The sequence below is a fragment of the Bombyx mori genome, chromosome 23, assembly GCF_030269925.1.
Source record: "Bombyx mori chromosome 23, ASM3026992v2".
Taxonomy (NCBI): Eukaryota; Metazoa; Arthropoda; class Insecta; order Lepidoptera; family Bombycidae; genus Bombyx; species Bombyx mori.
Genome location: NC_085129.1, coordinates 732,269 through 750,441, shown reverse-complemented (window position 1 = coordinate 750,441; position 18,173 = coordinate 732,269). Strand labels below are relative to the sequence as shown.

The window sequence follows — 18,173 nt, the reverse complement described above, 5'->3', positions numbered from 1 at the left end:
TAATGAATCCATATTGTTTGTTATGAAGCAGGTTATTGGAATTGAAATGGTTCAAAAGTTGTTCCAAAATAATTTTTTCAAAAATTTTACTCAATGTAGGTAGTACTGATATGGGCCTAAAGTTAGAGGGGTCAAAAGTACTACCAGATTTAAACAAAGGTATTATTTTACTATATTTCATTAGATCAGGAAACACACCACCATCAATACAGTCATTAAATATTGTAGCAAGGTAAGGTGCGATTATATCAATAATGGATTTTATAACCTTAATTGAAATTCCCCATAAATCACCAGTTTTCTTAATATTAATGAGCTTGAAATTATCAATTATGTCCTTTATATCAATATTTGTGAACTTAAAGCTAACACTGCATTTATCAACATGATCTTGCAGTAATGATTCGGCGACGGTAGGAGATGAAATTAAAGATTTTGTAGTAGAACCCGGGATATCAGCAAAGTAATGCTCAAAGGCACTGGCCACTTCTTGATGAGAAGTTATTATTCGATCATTGATTTTCAAAGTTAATTCAGCATTGCTGTTTCTAACATTCCCAGTCTCCCTATTAATGATATTCCAAGTCATTTTAATTTTGTCAGGTGCATTTTTTATAAGATTGCCTAAGTGCAATGACTTGGCCAATGTACAGACTTTTTTAAACACCTTGGAATATTTAGAGACATACTCATGAAATGACTTATTATGATTATATGATTTTTCATGATAGAGATCATATAATCTCTGCCTACTTTTGTGAATTCCAACAGTCGCCCATTCATTGAATGATCTTTTATTATGTAAGATCAGAGTTTTAGAAGTAAAGATGGCACTAAATTCAGAATTAATAACATTAAATAAATCCATGTAATGAACATTAAGATCTTCACTATAACAATACATTAACGAAGTCATCGTGGCCTAAAGGTTAAGACGTCTGGTGCATTCATTTCTACCCGATGATATGCAAGCGAAGTAAAATGTCCCTTAGAAATAAGGTGACACTCTACGAAACTTGCATACGCCCCGTCATGACCTATGCAAGTGCAGTGTTCGCTCACGCGGCGCGCATTCACCTAAAATCATTTCAAGTTATTCAATCCCGTTTTTGCAAGATAGCCGTTGGAGCCCCGTGGTTCGTCAGGAACGTCGACCTCCATGACGACCTGGACTTAGAGTCCATCAATAAGTATCTGCAGTCGGCGTCGATACGCCACTTTGATAAAGCAGCACGACACGAGAACCCTCTCATCGTGGCCGGCAGTAACTACATTCCCTATCCTGCGGAAAGAATGGAAAGCAGTCGACGTCGCCCCAAACACGTCATTTCAGATCCTCCCGATCCACTAATGGTGCTTTTTGGTAGCTCAAGCACCGGTCACCGTTGTCGTCGAACCCATCGCTTGCGACGAAGGGCTCGTGCTTAGATTATCGTATTAGTTCACCACCCCTCTCTGTTTCCGGGAACTGTTACATACACACCGTGTAATCTTATCGTAATCGCAAGAGTATTGAGCGGAAGGCAGCGACTTGGCTCTGCCCCTTGCTGAAGTCCATGGGCGACGGTAACCACTCACCATCAAGTGGGCCGTATGCTCGTCTGCCTACAAGGGCAATAAAAAAAAATCGGCTAAAGGTAAAAAGGTTTCGACGTCAACTACAGGATAAAACATCAACCTAAAGTAGTAATGAACGAAAAATATGTACGCTAACTGCAAACTGTCTTGCGTAACATATAAATGCGGGTTCGACTTGAGCGGCACCACAGTCCACCAGTCGGTCAGACGGACGCACGTTGCATTCACTTCAGTTGATTAAATTAATAGAATCACCATGATAGTGTGGTGTTTGATGGCTGTCGTCGCCGCGACCGAGGTTTCAGCGGGGAATTTACGTAAGTTTTTATTGTGTTTTCGGTATTCCTAAAAGTTATTAAGTAGTTCCTAGAGTAAAACCCGCAAATAAAGAGGTCGCTATCCTATCAACTTCTGCCTAATGCGAGAGCTTAAGGATAAATGGGTTAAAAGCTTATTGGAATACATCAATAAGTAAATGAATAAGCAGTTTTTTCAATTCAATATTTATTTTCTAGATTATTAACCCTGTGTCACAGATGAAGGTCTGCTGGAAGATATTTCTTAAAGAAATAAGCAGTGCCTTTGTACATAATTTTCTTATTACTCTGTACTATGTCTTCTTTTCTGTGTATACATAAATAAATAAATGAATGCGGTTTTATCGATAGGGATCACGAAGAAAGTACACTACTATAGATATACATATTATTAATTTAATTATTTGTTTAATCGATGATTTTGTTGTTCTATTACTAATGAGTAGCGCGGACTGCGAGATCGGAGTCAAAATTTTGCTAAAAATATAGTAGAGGTCTTATTTTCTATTTTGTCTTCTTAAATATGTGTTTGCGGTACATACGCTTAAGACAAACTTAGCTCCTAGCTTAGAGCCATTGATTTGAAACGCTTATCTTTTTTTATTCATTATTAGCTGACCCGGCAGACTTCGTAATGTGTCGTAATGCCTCAATCGATAAATAAAAGACCTAAACTTTATTTAATTCCGAAAATTTTCATATTTATCTACCTTTTAAACCATCTCTGGACTTCGACAAATAATTCAAGACTAAAATTACCCAATTCGGTCCAGCCGTTCTCGAGTTTTAGCGAGACTAACGAACAGCAATTCGTTTTTATATATATAGATTATTACCTGACTTGTGTAGATCAAAATAATTGTAAATAGACATGCTTTAACAAAAACCGACTTCAAATAGAAAAAAAATAATACCAAAACAAATTAATATACATTAAAACAATAATCATCAAAATCGGTTGGCGTGATATTGAGTTATTGAGTTATTCATCTATTTGTCGCGCACGTAGGTACTTAATGCACTTTTAAGACTTATATGGTTTTCTCATGGATACCATTATCAGAACTGGACTAAATTGAAATGGGACCACACAGGGAAGCGTCAGTTTTCTAATAAAAAAATAATCATCTAAATCGATTCACTCAGTCAAAAGTTATGAGATAACATAAAAAAACATGCAGTCGAATTGAGAACCTCGTCCTTTTTTGAAGTCGGATAATAATGGTGAAAGCATGAAAATAAGTGATTCTGAATTTGAAAAGAATGTATCATCTGGTGATTCGATTCTGGTGGTGATTCGGAGGAACATAATGTGGAAACTTATTAAGCTTTTTCGTAATAAATATTTTTAAGCCTTCGTATGTGATTGATTTGAGTTGAATTGAATATGATTTGTAATTTATTTTAAGTACACAATAATTTCTATCGAGCCTGCTAACACTAGATCGAACCTACCTGTATATAAATAAAAAATTTTTTCAATTTCAGTAAAATTCACTTCACTGTTCACAAAAACTTTCCATTTAGTAAATTCGGTAAGTTTGGTAGGTTCCGATTAAGTTGGGCAATTCATTAATATTAATAATTTGACGCACAATGAGGTCAATCTTACAAAGCTATAGGTGTTGTGGTGTTAGTTTAAAGTCCCACAACTTTAACGGTTTTTACTCGTGCGTTTTTTATAAATATTATTGTTTTAATTTACATTTTTTTACATTTCGAATATGTACTTTAGATTTATCGTGTTGTCGCAGACCATTTTGTTCATGTAATTACAATTACGGAGCAATTGCAATTGTATTTCTGCGATTTATCCGCGGTTTTCTGAGCGCTTATATGTCCTTCTTCAAATAAAGTTAAAAAAGAGTCCTGGTAGTAAGCTGCTTGGCTATACTCGAAGGACGTATGAGTCTGTTCCCGTGGTAATAAAAAAAAAGAATTTAATTACGTTCGTAGTCCGCAGACGTCGCGTTCTTTTTTATGTCGGAAGATGAATCTTGAAGATTATATACGCGTGTTTTTAATTTATTACTTGCTTTCGACTACCAGAGGAACTCACTATAATACCCCTCACCCCCTCTTCGTATGCCGGTAAGCAATTAAGTAATTATAAGCACCCTTAAAGGCACGCACGTTTATGGAAAATAAGAATATACTTGTCGACCCTCCAAACTGCATAAAGGTTTAATCAGTGGTAAATCTTGATATGCCAAACCAGTTTTGTAAACTTACTCCGAGCTTTCTTTAGACACGTGAGACAATCGCACTTTTACGAGTACCTGTATTCCAAAGAAGTGATGATATTAAAGACGAATTTTATTTAAAACATGATGAATTTGGTTGTGGAGATTAAAAAGGCCACTATCACATCTAGATAGAAAGAATTCAAGCTATTTGGAGGAAGTCTAAAAAGAAAGGGAACAATGAGAGATTATTGCCAAAAAGAAAGTTGAAGAAAATTTACATGTAAAAAGGTTTTATAAAAAAAACATAAAAAGCAGACACTATATAGATAAATTGTAATGTTTCATTAATGAGACCTTATATGAAAGGTATTTATGGTAAATTTAAAGTTAAATGAAACCCTTTAAAATGATTCAGAAAGAGAAGAAAAAGAGAACAAAATAATGAAAAATTAATTCTAAGATACTATGATGAGTACGAATTAATTTAATGTTCATAATAATATGTTGATAAACAGTTTATATTGTAACAATGCCGTGGCGTTCTAAAACATTTCACAGCTGATGGCGTGTCTTAAGCTGTAACTTTATATAGCAATCGTGGCATTCTGTTGTAATTAAGACGTCACAGTTGCTTCATTAGTTGCCATATTCTGTCATTGTTTTATAGTACACTAGAATGAGTATTTCTTCTTCCTAGTCGTACACTCTTGACAGAGTGGTCGTGGTCATGCATCAGTCGGATCCTGCGATACCGATGCTCTCGCGATGCGACGCCATGTGGCACGATGTTTCGCAGAGTGTATGAGAAGATGTTTCGCAGAGTGTATGAGTGTAGAGTTTCAACTATGTTATCATATATGAAAGTTAAACGTTGTAGCTGAAGCATAGAATTGAACGAAGACGAATCTTTGTCTACAACAGTAAAACCTAATATTTTGCACGATTTATGTAAGTTTGACCTCTATGTTCATAGCGTTATGTAATATAATGCTTAATTTCATGGATATTTGATTTCAGCTTTCACCAACTAATTGATGATTACGAATACACGTAAAACTCAATGGTTAATAGTATAGTTTGATCTAGAAATATTACTAGTAGGCTCATATCCCTTCACGACTCGTTCTTTACCTAAGTAGATGTTTAGATGTTTTTGTCCTCATAATTCTGATATTATATTATGATTTTGATAATCGTGAAATGTCGCAAATTCTTTAAATACCTTAAATGAGCAATTTATAAAGATCGAGAACGAAAGAAAGAGTTCGAGAACTGTTTCTCAGAGAGTTAGCAGAGTCATCTAATTGATAATATATGTTTATATATGTTTTTATATGTATATATTTATGTATATCTATATATTTATGTATATGTATTTATTTAAGTACTATGTATGTACTATGTATTATGTATGTTATATATACACATATGTTTAAGTAATATCACCTTCACACTACACCTACCAAGCTTCATCTCTGCACTCCCCTAAGGTAGACTGTTAGAGAATGCCTATGGCATTAAGTCCGCCTTTATACTTTCTAGTATAAGAAGTTATAAATAATAATAATAATAAATAAGTACATCTACATAGCTAGAAAACGTAGAAGATCGAAGTTTGAAGATCTAATCTTCGCCTTACAACATCTTTCGCGGTCAAACTGTACTAGCACCGGTTGATCTTGATACTTTGGTTAAAAATGTACAACTTTCTAGTGAATGGTGTTCAAAACTGTTGTGCGGTTAATTCTTTATGCCTCCTTGTGAAATATTATTTTTATTGCGTGATTTGTATAGAGCCGGACCTTAACGTTTACAGGATTCCTTAAGGAGTAGTTAATATTTATCGGAATGTCATTACTAATTTACCATAAAACAATTGCTTTGTTTAGAGAAGAAAATAATAATTTTATTGTAATTTAAGTCGCTTTAAGCAGATGAATAACATATTTACATATTTTATTGGATGCAACGCTATCTCATCAGTAACCGGCTTACAAAGTTTAATGTTTATTTTACAAAAGTTATTGCGAGTGAAGCATTCGAGCCTTCTATCCTTAAGATCTCAGCGAGCTGCAAGATCTTGTAGCGACTTACGCAACGGTAAGCCAGAGACAGCTGACCGTCGTCGACACGTGAGCGCCGCGCCGGTGTTACACAAGACGCGACATTGACACGAACTCCCGAGTGGACTGCATTGCGACGAGCGCGCTTCGAGATCTCAAATGTTTTAATTAAAACAAAACGCAGAATATAATTATGGTTGCTTCACTTCGATATTCGCGTCTCTACATCCTCATTGTTAGTGTGTGCATTAAAATTATTATAATAGAATGAAAATTCATCTTAAATGTATCTGTATCGACTTTGGATTCAAAATTAAATTTTTATCACTCCGTTTAGACACTAGCCGCTATGCTAGATTGCCTATTTAATTATTATTTTTTAAATGGGTGGACGAGCTCACGGCTGGAGCCCATAGACCCAAGGTCAGTGGCAACATAAATACCGCCACCGACCTTGAGATATGAGTTCTAAGGTCTTAGTTTTACAGTACAACGGTTGCCCCACCCTTCAAACCGACACGCATTACTGATTCACGGTAGAAATAGGCAGGGTGGTGGTACCTACCCGTGCGGACTCACAAGACGCTCTACCAGCAGTACATAATATATAATATAGTGTAGGACATGAGAAATAAATTCTGCTTTTAGACTAATCTTAATCAGATTCAATCATAGAATTTCGATTCGCATCGAATTAGATGTTAGCACAATAGAAATAATCTTACAACAGAACACTAATGTGGCTCTAAGTTAATGTCATGTAATCTGTAAAATAACAATGAAATAACATAATGGTCGAAAAAAGACAATACAATTCAATAAGTACACCGCTTAAGTTATTAAGTAAAGTAAACGCAATTCAAAGGAACTATTAGTAAAATTTACCTCAAGCGACCATCAGGGCTACTTAGTATCCGTAAGCACAATTACCGTGGCGTGACGGTAAAATTTAAAACGTTATTATCCCACTTGGTTTGAAATAAAATATCGGAAATTCTAAAAAAGCAAATAGATAAGAATCTCCTTTCTGAATCGTTTCGAATCGTAACAACTTCCAATATGTAGGCAATTTCAAGGAGTGGTGACACTTTAACAAATATCTATATTGCTACGGGGCTGCCAGCCGTGATGAGATGCCCTGTTTTCCAATGACAGCACAAAAGCGCATTATGCGGCATAATGCTCAACGTTGAATGTTCCAACTACAGCAACTCGAAGCACAATCGAGCACTCTCAAAAGTACTGCTCTCGCGTGATACTCGCAATCGATACCGACTCGACTGTGCTTCGAGTTGCTGTAGTTGGAACATTCAACGTTGAGCATTATGCCGCATAATGCGCTCTTGTGCTGTCATTGGAAAACAGGGATGACCTCTCTCTTTTTTTTTTATTGCCCTTGTAGGCAGTCGAGCATACGGCCCACCTGATGGTGAGTGGTTACCGTCGCCCATGGACTTCAGCAATGCCAGGGGCAAAGCCAAGTCACTGCCTACCTACACACATATATAAAGTTTATACCTAATGGTTGTTTATTAAAGCTCAGTAAAACTGGATGTGTGTACCTAAATATCCCATGTGCTGCTGCTAACGGTACCATCTGCACAGCCTGAGCGATATACCAATACCTATATCAACTTAAACTTTCTTTTTAGACCTAAGGTGCTACCATCTTGGTATTTTCTGCGACGAAAGAGCTAAACTTTTCTAATCAGAGTGCGGCAACCTTTAGACAACACCACAAAGTGCCTTGACCTCGTCTATCGAGGTGAATGGCAATATTCAAATAATGTATAGACTGCGAAGTGAACTGCTTTTTGATTTCTGAGCCCAATTCGTTCATTCATACCTATGTATATACACACATACATGCCGACACACACATGTTCTCTCAACACTAGTCCGCGACATCCGTTAACCTAACCTAAGTATTTATTACTGGTGGTAGGACCTCTTGTGAGACCGCACGGGTAGGTACCACTACCCCACCTATTTCTGCAGTGAAACAGAAATGCGTTTCGGTTTGAAGGGTGGGGCAGCCGTTATAGCTATACTGAGACCTTAGAACTCATATCTCATGGCGGGTGGCGACATTTACGTTGTAGATGTCTATGGACTCCAGTAACTACTTAACACCAGGTGAGTTGTGAGCTAGTCCACCATACTAAGGAATAAAAAATATATTAAAAAAGCCTAAACTAAGAAGCTTTGAAAAGCTAACAAAATAAATTATAAGGTTAATCTCTATTTGTACCTTTATGAGACAAATAAATAAATGAATTTAAATTATTTTTATAATAACTATAATTTTATTATTCACGTTACTAATATGCTTAGTCTTCAGTTACCACTTAACCACAAGGCGGGTCACTCCTCTACCTATTTTAGCCATTAAATGATAAAATATTAATCAACTATCCTCCTCCTTGTAACGTGTTTCTCAGTGCTGAGGGTCGTGACCTTTACGGAGAACTGTTGTTTTCACTACGTTCCTCCACGCTTTCCTGCCCTCCGCGCAGTGGATAGTGACATTGATGCTGAAGTCCAATGTTGTCTTAATACCCTATATTGTAAATTATTTCTAATGTAGCGTGCAACATTCGGTTGCACTCGGGCGTCATCGGATGCGATCGGAGTTCCCGAACGTGCAGGTGTCCCTTGACGTCATGCTATCAGATTCGCGCGCGTCGATTTATGTTGATTGTAAAACGTATTATAATTTTAGTTTTAATTTGTGTCTTGTAGTGCCTAGCGACTTGTTTACTCTTTTTACTTTATAATAGAACATTGTACACATATTACATTATATATATTGTTTAATTGGTGTGTTTGACTTTTATGTGTTCGGAGCATAATATACCGAGAATACAAATAACAAACCACACTAATATCATTATTTTGTTTAGAACTCATTAACTAATCTATAATTATCAAATCAACTACTCGGATGCTGATATCCAATAGCCTGTCGACTTCAAGTTAAAATGTGAAAAAGAAAACAAGAAACTGGTAGTTTCCATTGAATTTCCTCGCGGAGAATCTAGACTTACCTTGGCCAAGTTTTGACTACAGAACTTTGTTTCTACACCAAATGTTCTGACTAGCATTTACAAATCGCAATATTTGCCAACTTAAATATGTATATATTGTGATATATTTTATTGCAACCGTCTTAAGTGGTGTTATGTGTTCGTTACTCTGTTTGCTGTTGGCGCGAACAAAGATCTAAACAAACAAAAATCTGAATACACGTAAATCCACAATAATGAGATGTCTACCAAAATAAATTGTTCATTCGTTTTATTTGTTATTTTTATTGATATTCATAAAAGCAACTCATTTGTTTATTTTTGTTGATTTGCATTATAAACAAAATATACGTAAATATATGATTACACACATGTTACAGGGTATCACTAATTAGATGTATTGGTGCCTCCACCTTGGTTCCCCGCCGTTCTAAAGTTTGTCAATTATTCGTACACAGAAAGTCTAAATATTACACGAAAAATACCTATATAAATAAATAAAATGAATGTTCGTGTGTTTGTCCTGTATGCGTTCCTTAACCATTCCTCCGATTGTGAAGAAACTATAGTCGGATTTTTTATTAGACGAAGTCAACTGACGTTTACTGTGTTGACAGGTTTTGATGAAATAAAAATAGTGTTGTGACAAAGTGAACGATTGAAAAAACTTCTGAATTAATGAAATTGCCTCGATTGTCTAGTGAATAGTCGGTGTGCCGAATTGCCGATATCGGGTACGGGGTTTAATTATACGGGCAAAATATTATGTTTTTTTTTTTCTTTTTTTTTTCCTATAGTTTCTACCTGTACCGAATATCGAGTGTTTTAAACATTAAGAAAAACATTGCGAGGAAGCTTGTAACACTGTCCTATTTCCAATACATCATATAGTTGAAACTATAGATGTATAAAATAGAACAATTATAGGTAGGTAATGAAAATAAAAAAAAACAGTAGTTACATACTACTAGTAACATATTTTGGAGCACTTTAATACAATTTCATTGTAAAATATAAATTATATTCTTTTATAATTTGAAATTAATGATTAACTCTTCACACTCATTGTTCATTCATGTGATTGAGCAAGAACTGAACGCATCACTATTACTTTAAATATAGCAACATTATTTCACAAAGTGACATTAGCTACTGTCAGCTGGCTTCGTCTAATTAAAAATCCGACTATAGCACCATTTGTTTTTGGCCTTCCAAGGAATGTTTCCAAGAAATAGCACAACAGTCTAAATATTTCGTATAAATTCTACATCCTCCAAATAAATTGTCGTTAAAAACGGTCCCGCCATTTCAGAATTCACTTAAACAAACAAACAAGGAATGTTGAAAGTCCTATTATACCTAACACAAACCTCTAGTTCGAAATCATACTTAATTTTATTTATTGATGTAAACCTTAGTATTTACGGGAAACTTTATTGAGGGAACCGTATCCTAGTTTCTTAGGCAGAAATAAATCGATTATTTTCCACGAACATAGAATATTTTTAACATAAAATAATTTGTTCCAGCTTCCTTCATCAGTCCGTGCTCAGCGTCAGATCCAAACCTCAACGAATGCATACAAAAAGTGATAGAAGTGGTGGCTCCAAAGTTCGCTGATGGCATTGCTGAGCTGGGAATAGCACCCCTAGACCCGGTCCAACTGGGCACCGTGGAGGTCAACAATCCGGCGCTGAAGATCACGTTTACAGACACCGTGGTCACCGGCCTGAGGGGATCTAAAATTAATAGTTACAAGTAAGTACTTGAAAATCAAGTTATCAAATTACACGTGCAGCTTTATACAATGATAATTTTCTTCAATCTTAACATTCAACGTACTTACCTAGGACCTACCAGGACGGACTTACCTAAGTAGTCAAAAAGTTAGCAAAGCGTCTTCTGAGACCCTACTGATCAATTCATTTTACAAAAGTTAGTTAACAAAAGTCTTTAACAAAATAAAATGAAAATATCATCAGGGCAGACGAAAGTCAGTTAAATATTAAGGATTTCTCAAAAACTATTGGTCAGATCTTGATATAATAGAAGATGGGACGTCTTTAATAGCACCAGCCTTGGAATACTAAAAAATCATTAGAATTCGGTCACGTAGAAAAAATCTCTGAGATAACACACATAACAATACAGTTGGATTGAGAACCTCATCCTATCTTGACATCGGTTAGGTAATAGCCAATCACATTCGCTCGTGTCTGACCACAAGAAGACATGCATTTGCGCGAATTTAATATCATGCCGCAAAACGGGCTGCTGTTTATAAGGTGTGTGGTCTATTGGCTCTCAAATCACCTCAACAGGCAGGTAGACCGCTCATGTCCAGCGAAACTAATAAAGCTCATACTACAAAACCGTTATTTAGAAAACATTTTTTCTATACACAATAATAACCATAACGGTCAAAAAATTATAATTCTTCTTTTCTTTTTTTTTTCAGAATAAATTTAGATAAAGGCAAAGCAACGATAGACTTCACGGCCAATGTCACCCTGAAGGCTCATTACGTTATGGACGGTCAGGTGCTGATCCTGCCCATCAGAGGCAACGGACCTGCTAAGATTAAAATCAGTAAGTCAAAAATCACACAGACAGAAAATTATTTATTTACGAACCTTCGTTCTCGGAGCCCGTCTGATATTTAATCGTTACTAGGGTCCATAGGCAACACAAAGAGAATGCCGTGACCGTGTTGTGTCCTTGGTCCAGTATGTGGCATCCCATGTCTCAAGGGGGGTCTTTTTTTCCCTACCTGTTCTGATAGCCTTGAGAGGCTATTTTAGCTTCTTCGTTAGCTTGAAGACCCCACTTGATGCCACATACGGGACCAAGGACACATGTGCGACACAACGTCACAGACGATCGAACAGAAAAATATTCACATCGTTCCTAGTCTTGCGACGAATCAGGCAGGTGTTTCAATTCGAAGGGTATGGCAGGCGTAGCCGCACGCGAATCCATTCTCCCATTGGGTGATTTTCTGTATCCCAATATCACGCACGTCGTGAATTCGTCTCATAAATAAAAGGTATTAAACCATAAGTAGCCGGTGTTCGTACTAGTATAGGAAACTTGCTTAACCCGTTGAAGGAACACAGCAATTACCACAGGGTCACGGTGTTGGCACAGTCGGATGTTACACAGATGTCGTAACCTTTCCGTTTTAATAAGTCGTTTCGTTCGCAGAATTCTATTTATTGACAATAATACGACTTGAGTTATAATTGGTAAATAAAGATATTTTTAATTACTAGCTGACCCGACAGACTTCGTAGTGCCTCCATCGATAAATAATAGACCTAAACTTTTCGAGGACACATCAAAGAAAAACAAAATTGTTATTTTTATTTAATTCCGAGCATTTTCATATCTATCTACCTTTTAAACCTTCTCTGGAATAACACAAATAATTCAAGACCAAAATTAGCCAAATCGGTCCAGCCGTTCTCGAGTGTTAGCGAGACTATTGAACAGCAATTCATTTTTATATGTATAGATAGATAGATAGATTATTTAATTGTTTGAGAACACAGTTCAGTATTGTTATAAAATTTTGATATCCTGTGCAGAGCCTTGGCGTATGAAAACTAATGTATTAAGTATTCAACTCAACGTCTCAGACAGCGTAGGTACTTGATAGTATTCAAAGCAATGTATGCTGAGAGCCTTGATCGTGAAAATATTTAAACACGCTTTACATTCAAAATAGTCCAATTGTAGGTACACGTTCTTAAGTAACTTGAACACACATACACATTAGAGGAATAAATCAGCCTGATACATCAAAGTGTACCACAGAACAACGACGAAAAGTTATTTAAATAAACACAATTGAAAAAGCCAATATCGCGCGTCTCTGAGATTTTCGAAAAGTAGCCCTAAAATCGTAATTAAAATTAGCAACAACAGGAGTGATTCTTCAACAAATTCATCAATTAATAAATACTTTGACGAACCGTCGCACACCTATCATGTATTACAAAAAACACTTAACCAACAAACTTACAGATTAGTCAGAAATTGCTCAAAAATTCCTTGAAATCTAACACGGGCACTTTTACTAGTGGTAGGACGTCTTGTTAGTCCGCACGGGTAGGTACCACTACCCTGCCTATTCCTGCCTCAAAACAGTAATGCGTTTCGGTTTGAAGGGCGGGGCAGCCGTTGTAACTATACTGATACCTTAGAACTCATATCTCAAGGTAGATGACGGCATTTAAGTTGTTAATATCTATCGGCTCCGGTAACCACTAAACTCCAGGCGGGCCGTGAGCTCGTCCACACATCTAATCAATAAAAAAAAGAAAAAAAATAACAACAAAGAAATATTTCGCAAACTCACAACTTACGTCATATACTAACATTTCTAGACAAGTAGAACTAACAGTGAAATATCTAGTACACATTCCCATTGCTGATGAGTCGGTTTGGACCCTAACCATCTACCCCATCTGGTTATTGTATAATCTTGTACTAAGGTCAGAAATCGTATGAAATTAAATTTGGATCCACTTTAAACTGCTGGACTTTAACCGGAAAATGATGTATTTTTTTTAATCATTAGCTAACCTGAGAATCGTGGTCACCTACGACTTCACGACAGTCGCGGGCCACTGGGTGCTGACCGGCTACAAGGACCACTACAAAATGGACCGAGCTCAGTTCAAGTTCAACAACCTCTTCGGGGGAAACAAGGAGCTAGGTAATAAACAAATAACCTACCTAAAATTATTATTGTAACAAAACGCAAACTGAACTCTGATCTCGGTGCTACCCGAATGCAGAAGCACGACGATTTCTGTGCTCATTAAAAAAACAATACGAGCAATATTGAAGGGTTAAAATACTGGGTTAAAATAATTGACTGGTAGTAGGACCTCTTGTGAGTCCGCACGGGTAGGTACCACTACCCTGCCTATTTCTGCCGTGAAACAGTAATGCGTTTCGGTTTGAAGGGTGGGGCAGCCGTTGTAACTATACTGAGACCTTAGAACTTATATCTCAAGGTAGGTGACGGCATTTATGACTCCGGTAACCACTTAACATCAGGTGGGCTGTGAGTTCGTTCACTCGCTCGTTCAAAAGAAAATAGAAGGTTTATGTACTCAATTCAAGGGTTGTAAGAATATATGTAGTCACTGAACAATATCTGAAAAGTAAGTAATGTTGCCCAATAAACTTAGGTTTAATATTTGATTTATTTTATGATTTTGATTTCTTAGTTTCTTCTTTTTTGAACTTATTCTCAGTTTCAAGAGCTGTAACCGCGTATTTTTTTATTGTGACAATAACAAAATAGTGTGGTTAAATCGAATGATATCGCTGGGTCATAACATAAATCAAAGGTTAATTATAAAGATTTGGTCAGAAAGAACATTATATTTTGATTAACGATTACTTTCCGCACGTAAGATATTTGATTATTAAATACGGGATTAAATATTTATAAGGGCATATGGAGCGTAGCCTATAGGACCAAGGAGGGCATCTGCTCCTTCCTTCATTCGCGTTCTTCATTTCTCTCGGAATCTCCCTCGAATCTTGGCCCTCTATATATTTTGGATCACTTCCGTGCACTGGTTTGGTTTCCAAGACCGAAAAAGATTATGTGTAAGCTGCTTTACACGCATCTTGCAAAAGAACAACCCGATCTTGGATGACCGCACTCGCTGACTGACGCTGGTTCTAACCCAGCGGAGTATTCCGGGAGTACAAGTTAGTAGCGAAATCTAGACAAAATTCGGGTAGACCGCCAATCGGGGCTCAGTGATCGTGGCGCAGACAGTGACCATTTTCGCGTCCACGGGGGTAAGCTCGTTGGGAAACATGTGCTCCGTGCGAAACGCTTTGCCTTGCCATCATCATGCGTCGAGTGAGTTCTGTCTCACATGAAACTCGAAGGCGGATTTTAATCATTTGGGCAGCGGCTTGGCTCTGCCCCTGACATTGCTGAAGTCCATGGGCAACGGTAACCACTCACCATGAGGTGGGTCGTATGCTCGTCAAAAAAAAATCGATTCAATTACAACATACTTTGTCTACCGCCTTCTATAATAATATGTAGACAAAATTCCGACAATTTCTTTCCGTCACAAAAAAAACCATATTTGCCATTTGTTCTCATTGGATCAGTTACTTCCTTCAGGGCACAAACTATTTTAACCCTTAGGGATCTATTAGTCCTTTTTCACACATTTTTTTTCAACTTTCCTCGGTGCGTACGTAATCGTGCGTTTCAAATTTAGCAAAATTGAATATCACTCTAGTAGGCGAATTGACATTCATACATATTAAAAAATTTAACAATAATTAGCATTACCATATTAAAAATAATCATGAAACAAAGTTGTTTGAAATTTCCAAAATTTGCATTCTGTATCGAATATATTGTTGTTTAATTTTACTTGCGTAGTCTATTTATACGCTTTATTATTAATCGATAGTTTCAAACTATGCTTAACCTTTTTGGAACGAGGATCTTTCAAAGTGCTACTGATACTCATTGATATTTTTTTTTTTGAAACGCACTGTTACGCAATAACAATCTCCACTGGTACACACAAAGCACAGTATCAAATGCACCTTTCCACTCTCCAATTACAGCTCAAACAACAGAAAAATTCACCAATCAAAATTGGGAGATTATAATGCAAGAAATAGCACCACCGGCGCTCAACCAGATCATAAGCAGTTGCGTGGAGAAAGTAAAACAACTTTTCGGAGCAGTTCCCGCCACCGAATTATTACGGCCGTGAATGGTTCGGTAGAAAATTCATGATTTTATTAACTGTTATATTTCATGCTAATTCTTTAGGTTAAATTTATATGTTATGTTATTACTAATTACCCCTGTTATAACTAATTTGTCATTAGCAACTCGCAAAGAAAGAAAACGAGACAACAAAAAATAGTGGCTGATGTAATTAGTTAGAAATTAAAATGGTACAAATAATGCAGAATTAAATAAGATTCTTAACGATTAAGTCCCGTTTTGTTTCAAAAGAGAACCGCTTATTCTTAAATAACTATTTATAATGGAAAACCAGCACCTTGACCTTATGAATGTTACTAAACAGTTCAATTTTGGTGCTGTCTAAGATTTATCATGTTGTAGCAAACCGACCGGTACGTCACTCTCGCGGCCGTATGCCCGCTCGCTATACATAGTTAGCATCTATGTCAATCTTTTCAACAGTGTATAATCTATGTTCCGGGCGTTTCCGTTTTGAGTGTGAATAGCGTGCGCCCGCGTCTAAATGTATTTATTGTATAAAATTGAAAATTGTTTGTGTTAAAGGAAGATTAAAATTCGAAGTTCGATACTGGTGACTAACCCATAGTTTTAAATACCCCTGAGATCTACCCCTCACTATAATGTTCATTAAAAATATGAAACTATCAGTTCGAATGGCGCCACTTTCAACAGAATTTCAACAGTTTTACTGTTATTTCATGTTATATAATTATTGAGAAGAATGTCCCCCAACTGTTATTCGCATCATCGAAATTTGATCATCCTCATCTGATGATAAAAAAATTATATTTACGATTTAAACTTTAGAAATGAAGTGCCATTTTATCTACAGTTAAGAAGTTTAATTTGATTTTTTATTTTTGCTTCAGCTGCTTACTTCAATTCTGAATGTGTCCTATCTTTAAAATATTTGCTTGACGTATGCGCACTTATCTTTTTTGCATGTAATTTAGCAACGATTGATTTAGCACGTTGGCATTTCGTGTGTTTCTTTGAACAAATTTAATTATCATTTGTAATGTATGTAAATTTTGCACTATCGTATTTTTTGAGCAGGGATTTTCATCCCCCAATCGCTTAAGTTTAAGTAGACAGAATTCAACATTCGCCTCTTATACGCTCAAGAATCCAAAGAAGAAATACTTCGTCAATCCTATTTATGATTTATTTCTTTTTATACCTACCTACTTAAGATTTGGTTAATACACTAATATATTAGAATGTCGATAGGAACTTTCGTTTTGACGCCATTAATAAATAGCAGTTTAATGCTGGAGTACTAAGTAGGCCTACGGCCAAAGACATTAATGAGATATCTTGGGCCAAAACTCTTTATAATTTCTTAACTACATTACGTTATGGTGTAAACTCCATGCTGCTCTAAACTGATAACCTTCAAATATCACCCACTTCATTCTATAACAATAACTTAATTTAATGAGTTATCAATATTAAACTAGATAACGAAATGATATTGGGAATAAGTCACCAGTCAAATCAAAACACAATCTGTAAAATAAAGATGTTCTATAATTTCCAGGTGAAACCGTACATACAGCTATCAACACAAACTGGGAGCCTGTGATCAGAGATATAGCACCAGTCGCCTTTGAACAAATTATCAAAGCATGCGTTGATGAGGCAAAAAAGCTATTTGCTACTGTACCTGTTAATGAACTATTAAAACAATAAAATTAAATTTCTTACTTAAATGAAATCCAACTTCAACCTAAAATTTGCTTAAATTACTGATTGTATTTTTAGTTATAATGATGTAGTTTAATAGTAAAATGAAAAGTCTAAATTAAGCAAGTAATGAAACTAATAAATAGTAATATTAGAGAATATACAAGTGAACATTAAATAATTTGTGAGGTCAGATAAAAGAGAAGTGTTCAGTAAACAGTGATAATAAGTTTTAAGTACCTATAACACCTTATAATTATTTTACTAGAATCTATTTTAATAATTTATGAATAAAAAATGTGATAAATTTGTTTTTCATTTACAAATTCTCGAATAATCAAAAAACTACAGCACATGTAAATACTTACTTTAAATAAGTAAAAGGAAGTTATAAACATTATGTGGAAAATGGTATTTCATGGCAGTAACAAGGAAGGCTGTAATATGCTTGTCTCCCAAGTCTGTCCGCAGACAAGTGCTAATTAATGTAGAGAGAAATTAAGAGATGCCCGGTCGCATTCTGTGTACCAGTTTAACAGTTAAAA

The 18,173-nt window shown here is 35.9% G+C and overlaps 1 protein-coding gene across 5 annotated transcripts; it reads left to right on the top strand.

Moving 5' to 3' along the window:
• Positions 1–1,517: 1,517 nt before the first annotated feature.
• Positions 1,518–17,935, top strand: LOC101739963 (protein takeout). 5 transcript variants are annotated; one of them, XM_004927088.5, is made up of 6 exons: positions 1,518–1,895; positions 10,700–10,928; positions 11,629–11,759; positions 13,753–13,890; positions 15,792–15,946; positions 17,483–17,935. In XM_004927088.5, the coding sequence occupies exons 1-5, from the start codon at positions 1,835–1,837 to the stop codon at positions 15,941–15,943; spliced, it is 711 nt and encodes a 236-aa protein (XP_004927145.1). In that variant the 5' UTR covers positions 1,518–1,834; the 3' UTR covers positions 15,944–15,946; positions 17,483–17,935. The 5 variants fall into 5 exon arrangements, 3 of the variants coding, with proteins under 3 accessions (XP_004927145.1, XP_004927146.1, XP_062531131.1); XM_004927089.5 differs by having other exon boundaries at positions 15,792–15,951; XR_009976212.1 differs by having other exon boundaries at positions 1,759–1,895; positions 15,792–16,513.
• Positions 17,936–18,173: the final 238 nt, after the last annotated feature.

Coding starts and splice junctions, on each gene's coding strand:
- LOC101739963 (XM_004927088.5), top strand. CDS start 1,835: ATGATAGTGTGGTGTTTGATGGCTGTCGTCGCCGCGACCGAGGTTTCA. Junction 10,929..11,628: donor TCTAAAATTAATAGTTACAA/GTAAGTACTTGA, acceptor TTTTTTTTTCAG/AATAAATTTAGATAAAGGCA. Junction 13,891..15,791: donor CGGGGGAAACAAGGAGCTAG/GTAATAAACAAA, acceptor CTCCAATTACAG/CTCAAACAACAGAAAAATTC.